Genomic DNA, 23,855 nt, shown 5'->3' on the forward strand with positions numbered 1-23,855 from the left:
TTCAGCACAACTGCGGGGTGAAATGAAAGTTTGTGCATGACGATCATAAGAACCGCAATGCAATCTAAAACAACTCTCCCTGTACTGCAAGAACAGAAGAGCTCTGTGGCGTATTAAAGACTAACAAATCAGTGGCACAAGCGTTTATTGGCTAGCGCTCACTGATAATTCTGTTTGTAAGAGGGAGAAGGCTTCACTGTCATCCATAAAACACCATATGTATCAGATTTATAGCAGTTTATAAATGCTTTTAAATGCTTTTAAATATCTACCTGTAATTCAGTATAACAGTTCATGTATCTGATGAGCTGTCTTAGCAGTCCATGAAAGGTTATGCCGCAATACTGTAAATTTGTTACTTTTCAAGACTCCACAAGACTATTGTGCTGGGTATCCTATCGCGGCTTTGGCACCAAGAGACATTAAAGGTAAAGCTGCAGGACCCCTGACAGTTAAGTCCAGTCGCTACTACAAATCCCATGAGGCGATGCGGCAAGGTCCAGCTGCAAACCAGAAGCCTTGCTTTTATTTTTGTCCTCCTTGGTCTTCTCAATAAAAGGCGAGGCCCGACGCAGAGACGAAGAGAGCATGCCGGGAGCTGTAGTTTCCCCGCGTTCCGATTCTGTTCCGTCAGTAGAGGGAGAAACGACAAAGCCCAGCGTGCCTTGCGACGGGCCGAGGCTGGCCCCTCCCACCTCTCCCAAACAGCCTCATCCGGGCCCTTGGCCGTCACTGTGGTCGGCGATTCGTCGCCATTACAGGGCAGCGGCGGCAACGGTCGTGCGGAGAGAGAGAGAGGCTGAGGCGGCCCGGGGGGCTTCCCTTGGGCGGCGACACTGCGGCCTTCCCGACGCCCTCGAGCCAAGGCCGGGCCGGGCCTCGCGGGGCTCCGTCCCTCCTCGCCGCCTCCTCTCTCTCGGCCGCCGCTGCCGCTCCGTCCGCGGGGCCCCGCAGGCCCGGCCGGCTCCCCCGCCTCCCCCTCCGCCTCTGACTCGGCTCTTGAGGCCTACCTGTCTCCGTTTCCCTCTTCAGGGCGAAGCCGTGAGGAAAATGTCGCCATGAAGGTGGCCGAGACGACTGCGCTGCGCCGACCCCGCCGCCGGGCCATGAGCCTGGGCCTCGGCCCCAGCCGCCGCCGCCGCCTCCTCCTTCGCAGTCTCCGCAAGAGCGCCTCCGCGGCGCCCGTGAATGCTCCAGAGCGCGCCCGTCGCAGCAACAGCAGCTCCAGCCCACGACGTGATGGACAAGAGCAACCCTTGCGGCTCCGGCCTCGGCGCCGGCTCCTCTTCCTCGGCGTCGGCAGGCAAAGGGCAGCAGCCCCGCTCTAACTCGGCCGGCCCGGCCGGGGGAGAGTCCAAGCCCAAAGGCGGTAAGGGAGTTAGTTGGGCAGGCTTCCAGTTTGTGTGTGTGTGGTAGGTGCCGGTGGTGCGGTGGTTAGACTGCCGGGCTAGGACCTGGGAGACCAGGGTTCGAATCCCCACTCGGGTCAGGAAGCTCGCCCTGGGACCAGGCACAGCCTGAACAAGCTAGTCGGGTTGTTGCAGGTACTGAAGGAAGAGAGCCCATGTGTGTTATCTTTAGCTTCTTAGAGGAAAAGGTGGGCTATAATGCAAGCCATCGTTAAAATACAGGGTAGGACACAAGTCTTGCTCTTCAATACCCTATACTATAGGAACTTTCTGCCACAAGAAGGTGGAGGGGCTGGCGGAAAGTTCTCTTCTTTCAGTGTTCCTGGTGTGTGACCAAATCCCACAGGTGCCCCATGTCCTGAAAGTGGCTTTTTGGGCAGGTATGAATTATTTTAAGTTCCACAACATCTTGCAGATTTCCCCGGTCTTGGTGTATATAGGACTGCAGCCATAAACATAAGTTCAGGACAGATAAAATGCCAGGTATTCAGGACAGACAGAAGAAAGTACTTGTTTGTGCAGCCCTTATTTAAACTGTGGAACTCACTTCCATAGGGGGGTAGGGATGGCCACAAACTTGGATGGCTTTAGAAGAAGCATAGATAAATTCACAGAGGAGAAAGCTATTAGTGGCTACTAGCCATAGTGGCTGTGCTCAACCTCCACTTTTAAGAGGCATTATTTCTCTGAATACCAGTTACTGGGAATTGCAGAGGGGAGAGTGCTCTTGTGTTCCACTCTTCTTGGGGGTTTCTCTTTGGAGCATCTGGATGGCTATTAGAGAACAGGATGTTGGACAACGTGGGTCATTGGCCTGATCCGACAGGGCTTTTCTTATGTTCTCAATCTTAGGTTCAGATTATGTGGTCAAGGTGCTAATCTAAAGCTGAATGCATCCAAGGATTCTTTTAATTCATCTGCAGCTGCTCTTTGGCTCCTGCCTGTGTCTCTCATCGTATTCTGCATTTTCCATTAGTTCCCTCTCTGCAGGAATATGGTCTTTGAAGTCCAAAGGGTATTTGTTATGAAGTCTGGGTTCTTGTTTACACTGTATTTATAACCAAAATTGGAAGCAGTGCTGTGTTTGGACTGATGATACACTGAATTAATGATTGGTTGCTGCTGCTAAAGAATGTAGTGTGGAGATAGAAGGTTTGGGTGGAGCAAGTGCTACTTCTGACTTTCACAGACCATGTGTCCTGGCACTGATTATATTCTAATCTACATAGCTAGTTGTGCAAGTGGCTGATTCTGAGTACGTAATCCTCAAATACTGCTAAGGTCAGTGTAACAAGCAGTTGCACTATTATTGTGACCTTTTACTTGGCTGGCAGTTAGCAAATGTCTTTCATAAAAACACCCTTCTTCCATACGTGATTCAAGCTGCAAAAGTCACCTGTATTGCTTGTAAAGGAATCTAATTACTCCCTCCCTACTTGTAGTTAGCTGTTTAGCTATTTGAGTCTTAAGGTTGTAATTAGCAAAATATGATTGTCCATTATTATTGTAGGCTTAGAGGCAACTTTTGACAATTGTTGGGCTCCAAGTCCTATTAACATAAATCAGCATAGCCAAATGTCTGGGAGCTCCAGAGGTTCCCCATCCCTCATATATCTAGACCCCTGAGTCTCACTTGTCAGTGGTATGGAAATAATTAAGATATCACAACAGCTGGATGTTGGTAAAGATCTTGATTATTAGTCTGGGATATGGGTGTATCTCCATTGCCTAGTTGAAATAATAAAAAAAAAGAAGGACGAGTTGCAGTAAGCTTTAGGTTTTTACGCTGCCCACTCCTCTCTGCACAGCCAGGAGAAAGTATGGAAGGTTTTTTTTCTGTTTCCTATTGAATACAGGTTGCTGTGCTGTCTGGACTCAGAACTGTAGTTAATCTTCACTATAGTTGGTTTAAACAAGCTGCAGTTTGAAGTTGGCTTGTTGAACCTAAACCATAGTTAATGTAAGTGCAGTTTATTGTTGCGGAAAGTATGGCTGCTGTGGTTAACCCATTGCAAAAGCTTTCAACCTTTTTCTCCTAGCTGCACAGAAAGGAGTGCATAAGCCCAGTGTACTGCTGAGGTTCCTTCAGTTTGTTTACATCACAGGAAACTAGCCATTTAGCATGATGTGCATATACAGCCAATTAATAGAGAGGTCTGACCTAAAATCTCATTCATAATGGCCAGCACTCCATCAAATAACAAGCAATATAACAAAATACAATGGCATGGTAAAATTTCTGCATGCTGAAAAATATCTATATGGAGATATTTATACCGAAGTTCAATATGTGCATACTGTGGTAGCCAGCATAGTACTCTCCAGATGTGAGCTAAAATTCCCATCTTCCTTGACCATTAGCCATGCTGTCTGGAGCTGATGCATGCTGTAGTCCATAACATCTGGACAGCATCACAGTAGCTACCCCTGACGTAAGCTGTATTTGCTGAGGTTGTGTGACTAGCTGAAAATATATGACTGACTAAAGTGCTCTTGGCACAGGTAGGAGCGTGAGGATATCAGACTTTTTTGCCCTATCTTTATAGTGTGTATCAGCCATGTGGGCTCCTGGATCAAGTGATCCTTGCGAGGGAAATGCAAACACTATCCTCTTTCCTAGCTGTAATTTCTTCTTTCGGATTATTCTGCATGAGTCACTACAGAACTAGTGGCAGTAGAGGCAAAGGTTTATCTTCCTGGAACAAGTTTTTAACATGATACTGCAATATATGCAAGAGATATGATTTTGTTCAACAAATGTCCACTATATGTTCAACTGGCTGCTCTTGAAGGGGAGAAAGCTTCAGCATACAAATAAACAATTCACATTTAAAAAGACAAACGTTGCTCCTATGGAACTGTTTACAAACAGATCTATTTACTATAGACAGGCTCAATCACATGGTCTAATGCCAACTATATGTTCACTAGCAGTTTTCTCTTGGCACAATTTAAAACAATGAATAATACAAACCACTGAGACTGCAGTCTTTTACCAGGTTAATTGGTAGTAAACCCCACTGAATTCAATGGGACTTGCTTTTCAGTGACGTGTATAGAATAGCACTGTTAAAATAGCAGACAAATATTCAAGTAGCTTTTTCTGGGGATGAGTAGTAACAAAGCCCATAAAACAATGTGGATGCATCCTTGCAATAACTAAACATGTCTTTTGTTGCTTCTGTGAATTTTCGGGTTGCATGTGGTGTTCTGCTTCTTGATAAAGCTTCTGGGTTATCCTGCTGACCTTTTGTTGCTTTAACATGGTATATGCTGCATGTTGCAGTAGGGGTTACTTGAAGGTGATTAGCTTAGTTGTAGTCAAGATTCCATTTTCCAACCCTGAGACTCTGAACTTGGATCGCTTTTTTAAAAAGCCACTGCTTTATCTCTTTTTCTAGATGGAAAAAACGCAAGTGGATCCAAACAGCGTTATAATCGTAAACGAGAAACTTCGTATCCCAAAAATGATAACTTCGCCAGCCAATCCCGTCGCTCCTCTTCACAGAAAAGCAAAGCTTTTAATAAGATGCCCCCTCAGAGGGGTGGGCATGGCAGTGGCAGCAAACCTTTTAGCTCTTCTTCTAATGGTGGAAGACGAGATGAGGTGAGAATCTGTCTCGCTGGACCAGCCATATTTCTTGGGATGGGATGATTGCATGGTGATGCTACATATCTTGTGTAGAATGTGCTTGTGCTCTTTTGCTGTGTTCTGAAAAATGGGAAAGGATCCTGTATAGTGATTTTTACCTCATCTTCAAATCTAAATTGGTGCCAACAGCTGTGGAGGAAGCTAGAACAGCAACTAGAAAGTGTTGTGCCATAAGTTCTTTCCTTTACCTGTTAGGAAGCTTATCTTCAATTGCTGCCCCTTATCCAGGGGTGGCTAACATCTGGCCCTTTAGATGTTGTCCTTCAGTTGGCATAGCCAGTGATCAGGGGTGATGGGAATTGTAGTCCAGCAGCATCTGCAAGGTCACGGGATGTCTACCCTTGTTCTTATCCCTAGTGCTATAGCTCAGGTAGAAATTCCATTTTTAAAAACATCAAAACCCTTCTTTTATGCAGACACAATGGGACATGACATGCCTAAAGTACCACGAATAGTGTTTTGTTTTGATGACTCTGTAGTGTGTTAAGTTTTGCTTGCACAACTAGCAGAAAGATATGTAAGGAATGGATGAAACTGTTGAAAGATCTACATTTGTGTCTCCATATCTGACCCAGCCTCTTCTGCAACTGAAATTTATCTGACAGGCCGAGTAATCTGTTTATTTGAAATACCAATTGGTATTTCATGCTGTAAAGTGTGCTTATTATAGGCCTTACAAGTAAGTTAGCAATTGTGTGGGAAGTAATCTCAGATGTTTGGCTTGTAGTTTATCAAATTTGATGTAAAATTAATTTTTCCGTGTGTTGATACTTGTGGAATAAGAGTTGTTTGAAACTGACTGACTGACTGACTGTCTGAATTGAATTGCTGTCTGAATTGAGCCTCCAAACCACTGAAGGTGTTACTCCTATTACAGTGCAGCAGTCTTTTATAGTAAATGCTCTTTGGACATGTGTTGCCTACACTACACACCAGTGCAAAATATATTTATGTGGCACAGCTTTAAAAAAATTGTTTTATTGGTGCATTCTAAGTGACTCATTGTCTTTTCAGGTAGCAGAGGCCCAGCGGGCAGAGTTCAGCCCTGCCCAGTTCTCTGGACCCAAGAAAATTAGCCTGAACCACTTGCTGAACTTCACCTTTGAACCTCGTGGCCAAGCAAGCTACGTTGGGAATGGCCGCGGCAGTTGGGGCAAGAGGAACAGATGGGAGAACAAGCCTTTCAGCAAGGAGCTTTTCCTACAGGCCAAGTGAGTGGGAGGTCAACACAAGGTTGTGGTTGCCTTTCATATGCCCAAGGGAGAACGAGGCCAGCAAAAATCAAGGCAAAGAAAAATGGAAAATGTATTCATTTTCTTACATTGCTATGATTTTGGTGAAACTTCTGTGATTATATTGTTTTGCTGTTTTCCCAGTTTAATGAGACTTTATGTAGCAGTCTTTACTTGGAAGGTTTTGTGGGCAGAAAGACCTAGGAATGATTCATTGTGCACTTTTAATTTTTATGCTCTGGTTTCTATAGACACTTGAGAAGCCTTTTGTAGTAGTAATTCCGAGAGTAAGTTGAGAAGTAAGCCTTGAAAGGTAACAATTTAAGGAAATGAAGGCATTTTCAATATTTCTTCTTTGATACCATGTTATTCTTTATTAAATCTGAAAGTGTTGGATTGGCTTCCTGCATTAAGTTGATCCACATACCGGTAATACTGTAATAAGGCAGAGGTGACTAACCTGTTTTTTTTCAGATGTTGCCAGGCTACAATTGCTACCATTTCTGACCATTGGCCATGATTCCTGGGGCTGATGGGAGATGGGAGTCAAACATCTGTAGGGCCATAAGCTACCCACCCCTGTACTAATGCGATTCTGCTATTATTTTTTATGTTGTCCTATCTAGTGATGTGATGTGAGAATATTCTCTGCTAGAAAATTCTCCAGAGAATATTCTCCACAAACTGTAAATTCTAATGTAAGAACCAGTTTTACAGCATGCATTAATTTTTTTAAGTAAATAATAAGTCAAGCTGTGATATTGTGAGTGTAAGTAATGAATAATTGTTTTTTAATCCATTATACATACACAACATAATTAGAATTCACAGTTTTTGGTAAATATACGGTTAGTGGCAGGCTTAGTGATTAACGTGAGTCATTCAGGTTGAATTTTCAATTTCAGGTTTGGTACAAAAAAATCAAAGAATGTGAATTCACTGCATTGCCCCGTTGAATAAAAGTATCTGTACAGTTTTTGATTGCCATCTGAACAAGTTTACCCATGAATAAACATGTATATTAACTAATTATATCACTTTCAATGCATTAAAATGAATATTCTCCTATTTTAAATGAAAATTCTCTAATATTTTCATTAATCAAGAATATTCTCGAGAATATTCTCCAAAAGATTATTCTTGAGAATTTGACATCACTAGTCTTATATAATTGTGATCCTGAATACCTGTATTTCTGGATTCTTTTCAGATAGCTTAGCATCAGATAAGTATTCAATATATTGTGTTTTTTCTGTGTTTGCTTTTCAGCTGCCAGTTTGTGGTGTGTGATGACCAGGACTACACAGTTCATTTCACTGACCCAGACACCTTGGTCAACTGGGACTTTGTGGAACAAGTGGTTAGTAGCAATGCACTTGCCTTGAAAGCTTTATTACACTAATTTAGACAGGTTGGCCACTTACCACTTGAGTTTGGGCTCAGTTCTCCAATCTGTTATGGTCATATTTTAGAGTGAAACGATAGCATAGTAAATTGTATTCTGTTGCACTTTCCTAGCGGATTTGCAGCCATGAAGTCCCCTCTTGCCCGATATGCTTATACCCGCCTACTGCTGCCAAGATCACTCGCTGTGGGCACATCTTCTGCTGGGCATGCATCCTGCATTATCTCTCTCTGAGTGAGAAGACTTGGAGTAAGTGCCCCATCTGTTATGGCTCGATTCACAAGAAAGACCTGAAAAGGTAAAAGAGGTTCTCTGAGCAATGCCTTATTTCTTATTGGCTCACAAGTCACCTATCGCTCATCACTTCCCTTTTGTTTTTACAGCGTTGTTGCTTTGGAAACCCGTCAATATGCAATTGGCGACACAATTACGATGCAACTGATGCGACGGGGGAAAGGTGTCTTGATAGCGCAGCCCAAGTCAAAGCTGGTGAATGTGGAACAGCCTATTCATCTAGGAGGTGAGCGGCAAAGAGGGAAGTTGGGTAGACCTTGCTGCCATTTGTGCAGTATCCGGGGCATAATCTACTACAATTTTTTCTGGCTTGAGCTGCCTTGAAATGAATAGGAGCAGCACAAAAATCAGTCTTGGCCATGGCTCCTTGAAGGTGGCAGAACTGTTACTCTGCTGTTGCTCCCTGTATGTAAACTGCCTAGATTCCCTGCTTCAAAAAGCATGTAGCAATTCCCAGCAGTAAGTATGACCAATGGTTGGGATGATGTAGTTCTGCAAAATCTAGAGGGCCACAGGTGTTCCCTACACCCAACTAGTGCTTTCTTAAATGCAAGGTGGGACTAAGCACAATTCTGTGATCGACAAATGATTAAAGTGATCCATTTGACCCCTTCCATTATTTACTGTTACGTCCAGTATTTCACCTCTGTGCTTTAAGTCTCTGTTTTGCTTCCCCTTCTGTTTTCTCCCCCAGGGCTTCGTGATAGCCCAGTGAGGAAGATTACCTAATTGATCGGTTGCACCTTTTCCACAGTCACATGTCCAAAACTTTGCTTGTCCTTAACAAATCAAGCAAGATAACTTCAGCACTAGTAACTTAATTGCTTGGCACATTCCAGTGTTGTGGGGTCCAGTGTATCTCATTAGTTTCCATGTTAGACTACATTTTTAGAGTATGGTATAAGTCATGTCTGTTTCTTATGTTAAGTGGAGCCATATCTTTCCAGCTGGGACTTCAAAGGGGTCCGTTGGACCCTAATAGCAGATAGAGAATGAACAAAAGGTTTCAGGTGGTAAAGCAGGGAGTGCTGACTTTTTCACATCCATGGGCGTCCTTGCAACCCAGAGAGACTGTTACAGGCACCACACCCCAGGCAGCCAATCACTCACTGCAGCCCAGTATATGGGCTGCAAGTGATGGCTTCTTTCAAGCCTAATTTAATGGAGGGGAGCAACCCCTGTGGTTGCTAGGGAAGGCCTCTGCAGGCATATGTAGGTCCAGCCCCTAAACAGCTGGGAAAGCATTGCTGCACCTCTGGCATCAATGCAGGCTGTGGCTATAAAGAGAGCAAGCAGATCACAAGAGTGTTAACTTGTAGGATGTCTTCCAACTGGATGGCTACGTTCATCCCAGTGTACCATTAACTTGGCATGTCTTTGTGCAGATGAGCAACATGGACAGTACTCCAAGCTGCTTCTGGCCTCCAAGGCTCAGGTGCTGCAGGAGGTTATCCTGGAAGAGAAGGTGGCACTTTTGCGCCAGTACGAGGAGGACAAGCACACACCTGAAGCATGTTTCATTGAGGCTGCCATTCAGGAGCTGAAGGTGAGGCATCTCCGGGTTTTGAGTAATGTGATGTAGGGAAATCTGTGGGTTTTACTAGTTGCTCATGGCACTCAATGTGAGTGACTCTGAGCATTTTTATTGTGTATTTCCCTATTTTGGCAGGTGGCCAAAGGGTGGGGGTTTTTTTGGGGGGGAGGGGTGTTGACAAGCACAAATACTGCTGAAGTTGTAGCTTGAGCAAATAGGAATATTCATTTTGGAAAAAATTATACACCACTTGATTGCAAAAACCCTCAAAGCAGTTTACAAAAAGGTCATGCCATAAAATCAGGGGAAATGTGCAATACATTAAAACATGCAAGAAATTAATATACTAAAAGAGATTAAAAACCACATCAGCATTTCTAAGTATCTGGGTAGGCTTGTCTTTATTTATTTAGGAATAATGGGTTTTTAAGGGTGTTTTTTTCCAGTTTACATGATGCTTCCAGTTTTCTCTTTCATCTTCACAATAACCTTACAAGATAGGTTTGACTTTAAGTCACACAGAACCCAGATAGTTTGTTGCCACGGTCACTAGTGCCTGTTTCTTGTTCTCTGGTAGGGCGTAAGTGATGGTTAAACACCAAGAGGCGCAGTCCGAAACATCTGGAGAGCATCAGGCTGGCAAAGCCTGGTGTATATGTTGATGTGATGCTGAGATTAACAATGTTTGGCTTGGCTTTTAGGATCGAGAGGGAAACTTGATGTCCGACAAAAACAGAGAGAGTGATGTTGCAGGTACCACGGCAGCTGTGGAGGCTCTCATCGTGACGGAGTCATCTGACAAAGAAGCAGCAGCAGTAGTAGCGACCCAGGAGAGGAAGGTGAGAGCTTGAGTGCTGTTGAAATAGTGTTATCTCACTCTGTTCAATAACTATTTTAAGGTCATTAGAATTGGGTGAACCTAGCTTGAGTCCTTGTGCCCCAGAGACCATTAAGCTAGACACTCCAGGGTGACTTCAGGAAAGAGATGGCAGAGATAACTGCAGGGGTTTGAGGGGTTTTGAGGGCTTGTTTGAATGGGTTGAGAAAGATGGATGTGAACTACTCTCTCTTCTTAACAGCCTATTCTGGAGTATCTCTCTGCTTTTGAAGAAGAAATCCTGGAGCCACCTCCTGTAGATTCTGCGGCTGTTGTCCTGCCCCCTTTTGAGGTGGAAGAGGCAGTGGGAGTGGATGATGCCAAGGAGTCTGGCAGGGACCTACCTGGCACAAGTGAGATGGAAGGAGCCAGTCTGCCTGAACCTGCCTGCGAGAAACCTGAAACAGCATTCAGCAGTGGGCACCCAAGCACCACCCCTTTCTACTACTTCTATCAAGGTTAGCTCAACAATGTCAAGGCAAGGGTAGGGAAGCCTTTTGCAGTTCAAGGTCTGCATTTCCTCGTGGGGAGCCTTCTGGGGGGCAGCATGTCAGTGGTGGACAGGGCCAAAGGCAAAAAGTACATAGAGTGATGGATATGGCTACATGTTTGTGCAGTGGACACACAATGTCTCTACCTTTCATCCAGATGAGCTAGAGATACTATCATAATTCAAGGATCCATTCCAGCTAGGCAAATCTGCTCACAGAGGGTACAGAGGAGAGAGGCCTGGCCTAGGGGAGGGTCCGGAGGGGCCAAACAGAGAAGTTTGGGGGGCTGCATTTGGACCCCACCCCTGATGTAAGGCTTCAGAAGATCACTGTCTAACATGCTTCACCAACAATAACTTTCTTCAAGGGAAGCCAGCCTTTTGGGGGTGGGGAAAAGGCCCAGTGACCTTTAATTACTTCATGGCCTTAAGAGCTTAGGTTGAGCCAGAGACACATAGCAGAACAAAAAGTGAGGGGTTCCCAGTGCCCTGTGGAGCGATGCCCTCTCTGTTTTGTGCTGCCTGGGTGTGGGTGGGTGCTACACACAAAGGGGGCTCTTAGGTTATTGGTTCCCAAGGATGGATTGAGAGCTACTTCCCTGAAGAAAACAGGAGATTCTTTGGTACTCCACTCTCAGAAATAAGGAGAATCTGCTATGATGTTCTAGTTTTGGAGGCAGTGGTGGTGATGCTCAGAAAGCAAAACATCAATATGGACTCTCAGAAGTGCAAATAAATGCTTAACAACCCACTGCATTTCCGGGGATGCCATAATTAAGCTTAACACTATTGAACAGCAGTCCCTGCTAGAGTCTCAAAGGTGGTTTGCAATTGACGTTTTGGAACTGGAGTGAGGTGGCTATTCAAGGCAGAATCAAATACCTTACTGGATTATTCCCATTATTATTTATTATTAATTTATATGATGCTTAAGTGGCATTTGGCAATTAAAAACCTGTGTGCAGCAGCCCCAGGTGCATGCAGAGGAGCACTGTAGACTTGGGGCTGCTGTGTCTCGTAAGTGGGTCAAGAGAGTAGGGCGCGTTGTCCCGTTTCCCCTGCTTTCCATAACTGTCCTGCAACTTCTCTTCCGGTGCTGCAGCTGAGGACGGGCAGTGCCTGTACCTTCACCCAGTGAATGTCCGTTGTCTTGTGCACGAGTACGGCAGCCTGGAGAAGAGCCCAGAGAAGATCACAGCCACTGTGGTGGAGATATCTGGCCACTCCATGACGGAGGTAAGGACACCCAGGATTGCCCTCAGTGTGTATTTTGACTGTGGCTGAGCTACTGTCTGAGGTATAGGTACCTTCATAGATTTTGCCTTTGCATGGATTTATTATCTCCTGGAATGATTTTCTGTATGCCGGGAGGTGGGTTTAGGTGCACTTGAGTGTTTCTCACACTTGGAAATACTCACAACTGGCACTGGCTTGGCTTTATTTGGTAAAAATAAGGCATTTTTTAATTAACATTGACCAGCATTCTCTTTACACAACATGACTTCAGGGAATGGGTATGGGGTAGGGTTACCGTATTTCAAAAAGTGAAAATCCAGACACAAAAGTTTAGCCTTTTCTTTCAAAATCTCCCCCCAAAATCTTCATTTTTTGAGCTATTTCTAAGTAAATTCTCCAAAAAAAATCAACATTTCCGTTATGGGTTGCCATACACCCAGGCAGAGAGGTGTGTTTGAAGGTTGCACAACCAGCTCTCTTCTTTCTAAACCCCCAACCCCACCTGCAGGACGTGCGGCAGCGTCATCGTTACCTGTGTCATTTGCCACTCACCTGTGAGTTCAGTATCTGTGAGCTAGCTTTGAAGCCTCCTATCATTTCGAAGGAAACACTGCAGATGTTCTCAGGTGAGCATTGGGAAGTTCTGTTTTTCTGTTGCAATTCCCAGTTGTAGCTGAAGAGTTGCTTTCCACGTAACTTAGAATGGGAGTAGCCGGTATGGTGTCCTCCCAATGTTGTTGTTGGACTCCCAAATCCCATCAATCCCATGCCAGCTTGGCCAGTTGGCAGGAATGATGGGAGTTGCAGTCCAACAGTATCTAGAGGGCACCATGTTAGCCACCCTGATTTAAGGCTCAGTGCTGAGAAGAGAGGGGGGCAGGTAATGGATGTGGGTTTGCTTGGGTTTGGAAACAAATATTGGAAAACCGTGAAGTCTAATCCTGCAACAGAAAATGGAAACTGAAACCCCATCATTGTTGGGCTTCTAAAGGAGGTGCCACTGGGGACCACTACCAAAGGGGGACAGGGAAGGAACAGGTAAGGTGCCTTTTCTTTGCTGTTCTGAGCAGTCTGTCTCACCCGGGAACTCTCCCAATGGCTCTTAGATGACATTGAGAAAAGGAAGCGTCTGAGACAGAAGAAAGCTCGAGATGAGCGACGTCGGGAGCGCAGGATTGAGATGGAGGAGAACAAGAAGCAAGGCAGATGTAAGTGGCAACCTTGCCCTCCTCATCTATTAAGAAGTGCTTGGTCTGACGATTGCTGTAGATGGAAGCACCTTAGTAAGTGGGAGGAGAGGGGGGCGGTTGTGACTCACGTTGGCCTTTTGTGGTGGTGGTGGTATAATTTGAAACAGGCCAGTGAGTATGTAGAAGTGACAGGTGGTGGGAATGCCTTATTTTAAGCAGTGAAGCTAAGGAATTTCTCAATGGCAATATGGCTTTAACACCCCTCTGAAATGGAAGAAGATGCATGAGGGAGTAGATGTCACTTGAATTGATCTGAATCATTGGCATAGGAGTGAATAACTTTTGTCACAGAGATAAAACTTTTGGTTTTCTGTCTAGATCCAGAGGTTCATATTGCTTTGGAGAACTTGCAGCAGTTCCCTGCCTTCAGCGCATGCTCCGGAGAGTATGCAGGCACCGAGAACCAGAGTGATGCTCTGCTGTCTCCTGTTGGTTCAAGTCCCATTTCTCAGTCAGGTGAGCAGCTGAAAGAGACCTGGGTTCCCAGCTAGTGCTCACTCTCTAAAGGTTTACTTCCACTTCCTTAGCAGAATCATCCATGGGTGGGGTAATGTAGACAAAAGACAGGGGAACTCCTAAACAGCAGCTACTGGAAGTCCTCAGCTGAATTTAAAATAGCATCAAACATGAAACTTGGAAGACCAGTGCCTGAGAAAGAAGGATGCAGAGGTGCATGAGAGCCTATACCTGCTATCATGCCTCCTTAATAACACAACTCTTAGTCTGTATAGTAAATGTGAGATTTTTCTCCTTGCAGAATCCATGTATACTCCAGTGTCTCCCGCAGGCAGTCTTGGCAGCCCTTCACTCTTCGTTGGAAATCTGGAGGAGGAATCTACCCTCCCCTCCTTTGCCCAGGTGTGTGCTTTGTGCAGGACTTTCCGCTGCACCCAATCAGTTCTTCATTACGAGAATTGTTTAAGGAATCTGCTTGTGATTCAAGCATAAATGAAGCCTGAACCTAGAACTACAAAATTGTCCACACTGCTTTATCACTTCTGAGTAAACCACGAAAAGGTGTTTGCTACCATTAACTGTCATGGGCTGGTTGGATGCAGAGTGGTGGGCGGCACCAGCTGTGACCACTAGGACAGAGCTGTTCTTGTTTCTTTGAATAATGAGTTAACTTCACTGACATCAGGTGCTTTATTGCTGACCTATTCCTTACTCCAGCTCCTGACATTAACCTTTAAAGTAGCTTTAGCTGTCCTGTTGAAATGCCCTCCATTGATCTCAAGCCACCTTTAGTCACAGATTGGTAGCGTGTGGCTGATCTGACTCTTGTACTTGTTTTTGGTAGATGCTGAGGGCTGGAAAAGCTAAACCAGAAACATGGAATAGTTTTCAGCCAAAGAAGAAAGGTAAGCAAAGTGATTCTTCTTAGCTTAGTGTCTCCAAGAGGCAGCACCTTTGTAGAGTTGAGTCTATCTCAATTTATAGCCAACTTTTCTATATATGGCACCCAAGATTGTCAACACCAATCTTAAAAAATTACGATGAAATGGTTAAAGATGTTTATCAGTTACATTTTGAAATAAAAAATAAAGTCGCTAGCCACGAAACACCAAATAGTGACTGCATTAGAGCAAGTTAAAAAGAGGCATAAATAAAGTCAGTCAAGCCAAAGGCCTGTCTAAATTTATAAAAGCCTTTGTCTTACAATGGAAGGATATCACCTCTGATATCCTGATATCTATGTGTGTTTCTTTTCAATGGTGCCTCAGAGCACTTATGACAGAGGCCTGTTCAGACTCCCCAATGATTTAAAAACAGCCACTTTTATTTCAGAGGAAAACTCCACCCTGGCTCCTCCCGCTCCAGGAGACAGTGATGGGGAGAGCGATAACTCGGACCGTGTACCTGTGCCTAGTTTCCAGAACTCCTTCAGCCAAGCTATCGAGGCAGCCTTCCTAAAACTGGACAAGCCGTCCACTTCTGACCATCTCTTGGGTAAGAAGAGACGGGAAATAGCCCAGTAGTGTGGGTGGGGGCGCTCAGTTGTGCAGCCCCTTAACACTGATGTAGGGGGAGACTTGCTCAACTGCTTGTCTATGGTACATTTGCACTGTCCCTCTTGGGTGATGCCTGTCATGGCCATCTCCAATTCAGGTGCTTCTGATTGTCGTACATAATATTGGAGTACAGTGCAGGGCAAACCTAGCTAGATATGTTGAACAATGCTTATACAGTCTCACAGTCATCTTTGTTCTGATGCTGTGGGAATTTACTAGCCCAGCTTGATTCTTTGAGGTGTGGAGGGTTGGTCATGGGACCTACTGCCACTAACTTATGTCCCCACCCTTGCTCTGGCCAGTGACCAGCCAGGCATCCGTGTTTTGAAGGCTTGAATGGGAAGCTGAAAGTTTTTGATCCAAAGGCTAGGGGACTTGAGAATGAAAGAGCTTGCCAGCAGACGCCTTCCTGCAGGAAGCCTGCCCTGGTTCTATATTTCCAGGGATGAGTTTTTATTTAGGCCAGGGACAGTGAACATGTAGCCCTGCAGAGGTTGCTGGACTATATATTTCCCATTATCTTGGGCCATGCAGGCTGCTGTGGCTGATGGGAACTGGAGTCCAGCAACATGTCAAAGGCCTAAATGGGCTCCTGTAGCTGCAGGATGATCCCTTATTGTAGGGTGTGTGTATATATAAAAGGAAATTGCTTCTTTAGAGTAAGTCATTAGTTTAGCATCTCTGATAGGGAACATGTTGCTTCTGGTGACTCAGGCTGTTGTTTCTTTTACAGAGGAAAAAAGAGGCAAGAAAAAGAAGCAGAAGCAAAAGTTGCTGTTCAGCACTTCAGTGGTTCATACCAAGTGATCATACTAACAGACAGATTTCTTCACCTGGTTCTCTTTTGTTTGCTTTTGTGTTTTTGCTGCTATAGAAAAAAAGTATTTAAGTTTGAGCAGAATAAGTCTGTTTCTGGGACTTGGGAAGGTGCATAGGAATTAAAAAGGAGTACTTGTCCAGTTAATACCAAAACGAAGTATTGCATCGCAGAAGCCAAAGTGCCAGGGCTGTGCCAAGTATAACTCCTTTGACCTGGGAATAATAGTGTGGTCAGGGTGGCACACTTGCTTGTCACGTGAGGCAAGCAGGGAGCTCCTGATGCTTCCGGCCTGTGTGAAAAGGAGTCTACTGACTGCAGTGGGCTGGGTGACAACATCTGCTCTTGGCAAATTGGTAACTAAAGGAACCTGGCTATAGAGCATACACTGATTGTTGTGTCGTTTTGATTAGCGCTGCTCATAAAGAATTGAGGGGGGGGGTAGTGGAGGAGGAAATAATTCAACTTATACCTGCTATTTTTAATCTTTTCCCCAAAGGGCAAAAGCTGGGGAAAGGTACTTTGGAAAGGCTTTCCTGAGTAATCTGATGGGTTCTGGAGGCCAATTGTATTCAGCTAGGGCAAGAGAGAGTAATGCCCTTTCTGCTGCTCTTGGGTGTTAATGGTGCTAAGGTTACTTGGAGAGAAATTAGAATGCCCCCCTTGCGCAGAACAGGTAGTTTGTATGCACATGCAGGTCAAATCCCTAAGGATCTGGAGGTCATGGTCTTCCGTTTGCTTGGTTCTGGGATTCAGTTTGGGTTTGTATAATGTACGTTTTAGCCTTCCATTCTTTTTCTCTCCTCACTCTTCCAGCCCCTACTTTGTTTTGAGAAGTGGTCTCATTCTGCACTGCTTGTGGCTTGATCTGAAACTAATTACTACTAAAAATAAAAGTGTCAGTTCCGTTGAATACAATGAACTTCAGTGTACCATACCAGCAAGGGTGAAATTAGTTGCAATAAACCATATGCACAAGGTGTTTCCCTGAGCTGTACCTTACTCTCTTTTTAACAGACTATTCTGCATCAAGCCCTTTTCATTTAGGTCCTGGTAACAGAGTTTTCTGTGACCAGGAAACAAATGTCTTCCAGCCAAACCTGGCCTCCCGTTTATTTAAGGGAAGACACCAAAGACAGTTTTAGTATCTGAGGGTCCTATAAAAGCTGTAGTGTACAAGAGCTGACCTTGGTGCCAGTTTTTATTTTGGCTGAATTAGCTTAGATTTAATGTGGCTTTAGCAGCTGAGCATTTACAATTTTTGTATTTTGGACAAAAGCCTTAAGCAGGCTTTGCCAACCTGGAACCATGCAAATGCTTTGGACTACAGCTCTCATCTAGTGAGTCATAGGTAGTCATAAGAACATAGGAGCCTGTATCAGGCCAGTGGCCAATCTAGTCCGATATCCTGTTCTCACTGTGGCCAACCAGATGCCTATGAGAAACCAACAAGCAAGACCAAAGCACAAGAGCACTCTCCTCATGTGGCTTCCAGACCTAGTATTCAGCAGCATTGTTGCCTCTAGCTGTGAAGTCAGAGCATATGGCCTCTATCATGGCCAGTAGCAATCAATAGCACTCTCCTCCAAATCATGGAAGGGGCACCACATTAGCACAGCCTGGCCAAGACCAAAAACAACAGAGCAGAGGATATTTTCCTTCCCACTTGGCTGCAGGTTCTATTGACACAGCAATTGTTTCACTGGAGAAGGCCAAGCTGTTACCACCAAACATATTTTCAGTAGGTGGCAGGCACATGATGCCTCTTCCTCCCCATTGCAGTTGCGTTATTCTCGGTTGTTTGGCAAATTGTGCCTCATCATTCTCAGTGCCAATATGGTCTCTACCCATCGAACCATGCAGTCAATTAGCTCTTCCCAGTCCAAGGGGTATGTGCCAAGATTCACCGGGGGGGGGGGGCATGTGTAGCCCACCACAAATGTGGCCTTCAAGGATTTAGAGCAGCCTTCCCCAGCCTGAGAAATGTTGGACTACAACTGCTGGCTGATGGGAGTCCAAAACCTCTCTGGGGCACCAGGTTGGGAAAGACTGCTTTAGAGGAAGAACTGGATGAAAATGGAATGTCTGACTGCTCTGTTTCAGCTAGCTTGTGATAGTAAGACATCCCATTTTAAGAGATCAGGGGGTTATCAAACTTACAACACGCTCTGCGTGCAAGCAACAGGTGGGCTGCTCTCCCAAGAAAGTATTAAGCTCAGCAGGGAGACAGATGCCGATGTATAGTTCTGTGGATACTAGCAGTAGCATCTTACTTTGACACTGCTATGCACAAGCCTTCACTATGAACAGGCTACAAACTAGGTGACAGTACATGGACATAACTATTTGCTTTTATCTATTTTATTACCATATACATTAACTGCTGTAAAAAGAACTGGAGGAGAGAAATATTGATCCTTGCCAGCAAGAATCCCTCATATAAATGGCCTTGTCCTACAAGAGTCCCCAGACTACTGCTTTGTTCAGGCCATCTCTGTGCTAACATCGCTGTCTTCATCGTGACTCTGAAACTGCTGCTCTCCCACAAGTGCACAGCTCTGCATTGACTTCTGGATGGCTTGTCTGTCTGCTGTGTAAAAAAAAGAAAAGTTAAACTCAAAAGACATTGTGATATACAAGGCAGTCTAGGGTGGTGCTTTTCTAACTTTGCGTTAGCCCTCTTCTACTGTTGCAAAGGATTCTGGGCAGCCTACCAGCTGTAAAGGCTAGAAACTTTTTTTAAAAAACAGAGATTGCCTGGAAGCAATCTGCACTGCTACCCTATCCAGTAGGTATGGGTGCAGAACTGGTTATGGCCTTACCCTACATGGGTCACTTTTGAGAAAAATGGCTAGTCTCCCTGTGCTAATCAGCCACCAGGTATCATATGATTCAAAAGGAGAATTAAGGGCACACCGTGTAGGCAGCCGATTCTTCATTTGCAGGCTTTTCTTGAATTCGAAGCAGCAGGCTACAAAAGTCCCTGCCAAAAGCAAGACTTGCACTTGAGCTCCCAAATGCAGCCAGTCCTGGCAAGGGTTGCAATTGGTGCTGGATGCCCCACCTGCCTGAGAAATAATCTGGAGGGCACTGTAAGGCTTCTAGATGTCCCTTTATAGCTGTGGATTGGCCCACAACCCTGCTGTTGTTATTTAATGCTCCCACAAAACTTTAACAGGCAGCCCTTCACTAGGTAAATACTCACGTGGCAGCAGCATGCTACCCACCACAACCAGATCAATGGAAACTCAGTAGACCCCACAACCTGTTCAGAGGGAGAGGCAGTGCCCCACCTGAACCCACTAGGAGAGAAGCAGCCTCCACATTCCACTCTGCCTCAAGCTCAACAATTAATTGTTTTAATGTTTCTTCTCACAGAGGCTCTAGCAGCTAGAGCTCTAGGCTCTAGTCTAGCCTTTCTCCATTTAAACGTTGCAAGCCAAGCAGTTTGTTACCTTCATTGGAGCAATTGCGTAGCAGCAGGAGCAGCTGGTCCTTGTTGTACTGGATTAGGAATTTCTGACACCTCCGTATTGTAGCTGATGGAGGAAAAGGTGAGCATATGCATCAACAACGCCGGAAACAAAGGCAGCTGTGCTTACATGCTACAGCAGTGGTGTCCAAACTCTATACCTGAAGGAGCGTCTCCACCTCCATCGTTCAGCCCGGACACTGAGACCCAGCGCCGAGGGCCTTCTGGCGGTTCCCTCATTGTGAGAAGTGAGGTTACAAGGAACCAGACAGGGCCTTCTTGGTAGTGGTGCCCGCCCTGTGGAACGCCCTCCCTTCAGATGTGAAGGAAATAAGCAGCTATTTTATCTTTAAAAGACATCTGAAGGCAGCCCTGTTTAGGGAAGTTTTTAATATTTAATGCTGTGTTGTTTTTAACACTATAGATTGGAAGCCGCCCAGAGTGGCTGGGGAAACCCAGCCAGATGGGCGGGGTATAAATAATAAAATTATTATTATTATTTCAAAGGGGGCCAGATTTGATGAAGTGAAGGGCCGTGAGGGCCAACCAAAGGGCCAACTAAAGTTGTTGAGGTTTTTTTTAGGATTTCCCCCCAGGAATCCGGCGGGCTGGATTAGGCCCCTGAAATGGACTTTGGACATGCCTGTCCTACAGCAATCCTCTTGAAATTCTCTAGTGCAGTGGATTTCAACTAGTGTGCCATGGTACCCTGGGGTGCCTTGAGGGATAGTCAGGGGTGCCTCTTTCCTTCCCTCCCTCTTCTGATGCCCTCTCATGTCTCTGCCTCCCAAAGGCTTACATGGCTGTTAGTTGCAGCAGCTCCCCAAATGGTGCCTCTGCAGTGGCCAGGGGGTGCTGGTTGGCAAGAGCTGAGGTGGCCTCAGAATAAGCAAGCAAGCAAGCACTCCAGGGAGCCCAGCCAGCTAGTCCACTAGCCCTTGCTGTTGGGAATGGACAGACAAGTGGGAGTCCAGGCAGGCAGGTGTTGCACTGGCCTTTTTTGTGCTTACTGTGTGCAAGGCCTGCCTGCGAGCTGAGTGCCCAGTGCTGAAGTGCCCATGCAGGCCCAGCAGCTGCCACTGCTGTCTCTCAAGGTAAGGTGCTGGCCTCACATTCACCTTTGGCCAGTCTCCATTGGGCCACTAAGGCTGGGGGCATCCTCTTCCCAGGCCCTTGTGGGGCAGTGAGCATCAGGGTTTGGAGTTCAGAGTCCAGGGGCGGCAACAGTGGCTACAAGGGTGAAAAAGGGTGAGAGGCTGCCAGCTCTGCAGGCAAGGGGTGACATAGCTGGGCTCCTGAGCCCCACAGGGGTGCTGCAGAAATAATGCAATTGGTCAAGGGAACCATTGACTCCAAGAGGTTGACAACCTCTACTCTAGCAGGAAACCCAGAGGAGGAGTGAACTAATGGGTAAGAACATAAGAGCCCTGATGAATCAGGCCAATGGCCCATCTAGTCCAGCATCCTGATCTCAAAGCAGCCACAGAGATGCCTGTAGGAAACCAGCAAACAGTATTCAGAAGCACCGTTGCCTTCGACTTTGGAGACAGAGCATAGCCCTCTCCCCCATGACTTTGTCCAATCCCCTTTTTAAAAAGTCATTTAGGTTGGTGGCCATCACAAACAAGAATTCTTTCTAAGCATTAATTCTATCACTCTGCTTTGGAACACATTTTAAAAAGAAAAGCTTGGCTAGCTTTTCAGATACATGTTAAGTGAATAACTTTCTAAGGAAATGCCTGAAGTAACTGATATTATAGATTGAAGTCTTGTTTATTCTGTTATATTTTACTCCAAGAAGACCAATTTATCCTAAATAGAACCCAATAAGGCAGACATGTATGTACAAAATATTTTTTGGTACTGTGATCTCATTTAGATCCCAATATGAAATTTTACAGGTAGCTCTTAGAAATATTAAATAAATACATTTTTGGGGAAAATTTTAGTTGTATTTTTTTAAATCACTTTTTAAAATTTAACTTACATTTTTAAAGTAAGCCCATCATGTGACATATATTAAGGCCCATAAAGTTCTGAAGAGATCAGTATTTTTAGTTTTGAAGTATCTCAATTCTGGGCTGAGCTTTTAAGGTTTTTGTGTAAGGCCAAAATTGTCAATTTTTTGAAATCTGAAACCCTCATAACTCAATAAATGGGATGAGTTAAAAAAATAAAATTTTAAATTTAAACTCAGTTTTGATCATTTAACAAGTGTAGAAAATATTAAGAAAATTTGAGGCACAAAGTAAAAAAAAATGAATCACCTGCTTTGGAATGACCCAAAAATATTTTTTGCTATTTAGTTATTATAAGCTGCTTTGAACAAACATCTGCTGTCATCATTACATTTGTGATATTGTTGGTGCTCAGTATACTGAATATTAGATAAGACTGAATGGCCCTGACATTGTTCACTTTCAGCAAATAATTACCACAGAAATAAAAAATCCAGGCATCCCCATTTAAGAGACTTCAGCACACAAGAGGAGACCACTGAGCAAATTAAACTGCTGAAAAAGAAGAATCCTAAAGAGCTGAGCTCACCTCCAACATATAGCGTGTTAAAGGAACAGGGATAACACTGATTCTTGTTCTCCAAGTGACTGATGAAGGGAAGAGAGGAACCAAGTAGCCGATAAAAGTCCTTCCGGCAACACAACAGAACAACTCCTGTGTAAGCGTTGAGGTACTTTACTGGAACAACACAGAGAAGAGACCCTTCAAAGTTCAGCACAGGCTTTCAACAGGACAGGAGCAAAATGTAATTGTACCCCCACCCCAAAAAGAAACCCATGTTTCCTTAGCTGCTTTTAGCAGCAAGTTCGAAAAAAGATGGCAAAGATATGGAAGCAGCCTATCTGTGCAGTGACTAATCATATTTAAATCCCAGTCTCAGACATGAAACTCAGTGACCGCTCTAAAGCCACCCAATATCTTTAAGCAGCCCAACAACCCAGCTTGTGAGAATAAAATAAACCTCAAACACCTAACTTTGGGCACCTGCAAAGAATGAAGTCATAGGAAAAACTGCTTTTTGATTGTCTCAGAGGATTTTTTTTTTTAATGTTCACCAAACTTAAATCTCAAGAGCAAGTGTGATGTTGAAGTGCAACTGATATTTTCAACTTGTGTTGTAGCCTGTTCAGCTTCAGAGTAGTTTCTGCTCAGGGATATTCTGCCTCTGCCTCATCCATGCCTACCTGACAAATTACAACTGTTATCAGCCCCTCCCTATACAGATTTTCTACAAAGAGCCCCCTGATTTTTTGTAATTCATATCTTAAGACTGCTATACAAAATCATGGAGCCAAGTTAGCACTTAAGACACCAACACACCTCTGACACCAGGTATGCATAAACAGTCCCAAAACGCTAAATATATCCTGAATCTGCAGCCTTCCTGGGACTCCAGAAACAGGAGAATTGCCAGGTATTTGGGGGACCATAATATGTGGCTGGTGTGCTAGCAGGTCTGAAATTACTAGAATGGTCAATAGTTCTCATTTTAGAATAGAATTTTGCATATCTTCCAAAGCACAGGACAGACAGAGAGCTAAAGGGAGATTGTAGAGGAACCCAAACTGCACAGATTTCCTTAAAGAGGGGAGGTTGGCACATTGGGCTGCAAAGAAAGCTCCAGAAGCCAGACCTGAAAAAGCGATGGAGCAGCAGGCTAGTCCAAAGTCTCCGTGAATTCGTGCAACAGCATTTTTCACTGCGTTGTGCACAGTGCGCTCCTCAATAAGCTGCAGACAATGAGGGTCCTCAGAGATGATCTCGCAAACGAAGTATCTGCAGAGACGGAGAGAAATGGGCATTACGGCAGAGCAAAAGGTGATGAGGTGGCTGAGATACGAAGGGCCCATGAAACAATTTTTTTTAAAGCAGGTTTCAAATAACTAATAAAGCAGGCAAGGCAGGGCGTAGCTAACCACAAAAGTGAATCGACCATTAGTCGCCTCAGAAAAGCGATAAGAGTTTTTAAAAAAGGAAAGAAAAGAGCCTCACCTGTTCTTAAACCTCACCATCTCTACAGCGAAAACCCAGCTATTGTTGGACTTCCGGCGACAGTGGGGTCATAGAGTGGCAAAAGGCCCGAACTTCCGGCACCAGTTGAGAGCCTCCATTGGCTATGTATGGGCTTCGTGGGTGGCTTCGCTCTAGCCCTTGTA

The 23,855-nt window shown here is 44.8% G+C and overlaps 2 protein-coding genes across 4 annotated transcripts; one reads left to right on the plus strand and one right to left on the minus strand.

Annotated features, from left to right (window-relative positions):
• Window positions 1-711: 711 nt before the first annotated feature.
• RNF10 (ring finger protein 10) lies at window positions 712-17,190 on the plus strand. 3 transcript variants are annotated; one of them, XM_083478572.1, is made up of 18 exons: window positions 712-866; window positions 955-1,369; window positions 4,811-5,016; window positions 6,076-6,272; window positions 7,563-7,653; window positions 7,812-7,996; window positions 8,082-8,218; window positions 9,378-9,538; window positions 10,228-10,365; window positions 10,606-10,861; window positions 11,996-12,129; window positions 12,638-12,755; window positions 13,236-13,337; window positions 13,698-13,835; window positions 14,137-14,237; window positions 14,680-14,740; window positions 15,168-15,329; window positions 16,125-17,190. In XM_083478572.1, exons 2-18 carry the CDS (start codon window positions 1,189-1,191, stop codon window positions 16,196-16,198), a joined length of 2,442 nt encoding a protein of 813 aa, XP_083334698.1. In that variant the 5' UTR covers window positions 712-866; window positions 955-1,188; the 3' UTR covers window positions 16,199-17,190. The 3 variants fall into 3 exon arrangements, with proteins under 3 accessions (XP_083334698.1, XP_083334699.1, XP_083334700.1); XM_083478573.1 differs by having other exon boundaries at window positions 712-860; XM_083478574.1 differs by having other exon boundaries at window positions 732-852.
• A 1,363-nt stretch (window positions 17,191-18,553) lies between these two features.
• Window positions 18,554-23,848, minus strand: POP5 (POP5 homolog, ribonuclease P/MRP subunit). The gene is made up of 5 exons (XM_083478949.1): window positions 23,692-23,848; window positions 23,333-23,475; window positions 22,228-22,377; window positions 19,664-19,747; window positions 18,554-18,798 (listed from the first exon to the last, which is right to left on the minus strand). The coding sequence occupies exons 1-5, from the start codon at window positions 23,709-23,711 to the stop codon at window positions 18,692-18,694; spliced, it is 504 nt and encodes a 167-aa protein (XP_083335075.1). The 5' UTR covers window positions 23,712-23,848; the 3' UTR covers window positions 18,554-18,691.
• Window positions 23,849-23,855: the final 7 nt, after the last annotated feature.

The sequence above is a fragment of the Podarcis liolepis genome (genome assembly GCF_965112155.1).
Source record: "Podarcis liolepis genome assembly, chromosome: 15".
NCBI classification, from domain to species: domain Eukaryota; kingdom Metazoa; phylum Chordata; class Lepidosauria; order Squamata; family Lacertidae; genus Podarcis; species Podarcis liolepis.

Bases quoted from the DNA above. Each gene is read 5' to 3' on its own strand.
- POP5 (XM_083478949.1), bottom strand. From the start codon at position 23,711: ATGGTGAGGTTTAAGAACAG. The intron at 23,476-23,691 runs GTGAGGCTCTTT...CCGTCTCTGCAG, and splicing joins ATGGTGAGGTTTAAGAACAG to ATACTTCGTTTGCGAGATCA. The intron at 22,378-23,332 runs GTCTGGCTTCTG...GTGTTGTTCCAG, and splicing joins CTGCTCCATCGCTTTTTCAG to TAAAGTACCTCAACGCTTAC.
- RNF10 (XM_083478572.1), top strand. From the start codon at position 1,189: ATGCTCCAGAGCGCGCCCGTCGCAGCAACAGCAGCTCCAGCCCACGAC. The intron at 1,370-4,810 runs GTAAGGGAGTTA...CTCTTTTTCTAG, and splicing joins AGAGTCCAAGCCCAAAGGCG to ATGGAAAAAACGCAAGTGGA. The intron at 14,238-14,679 runs GTGTGTGCTTTG...TGTTTTTGGTAG, and splicing joins CCCTCCCCTCCTTTGCCCAG to ATGCTGAGGGCTGGAAAAGC.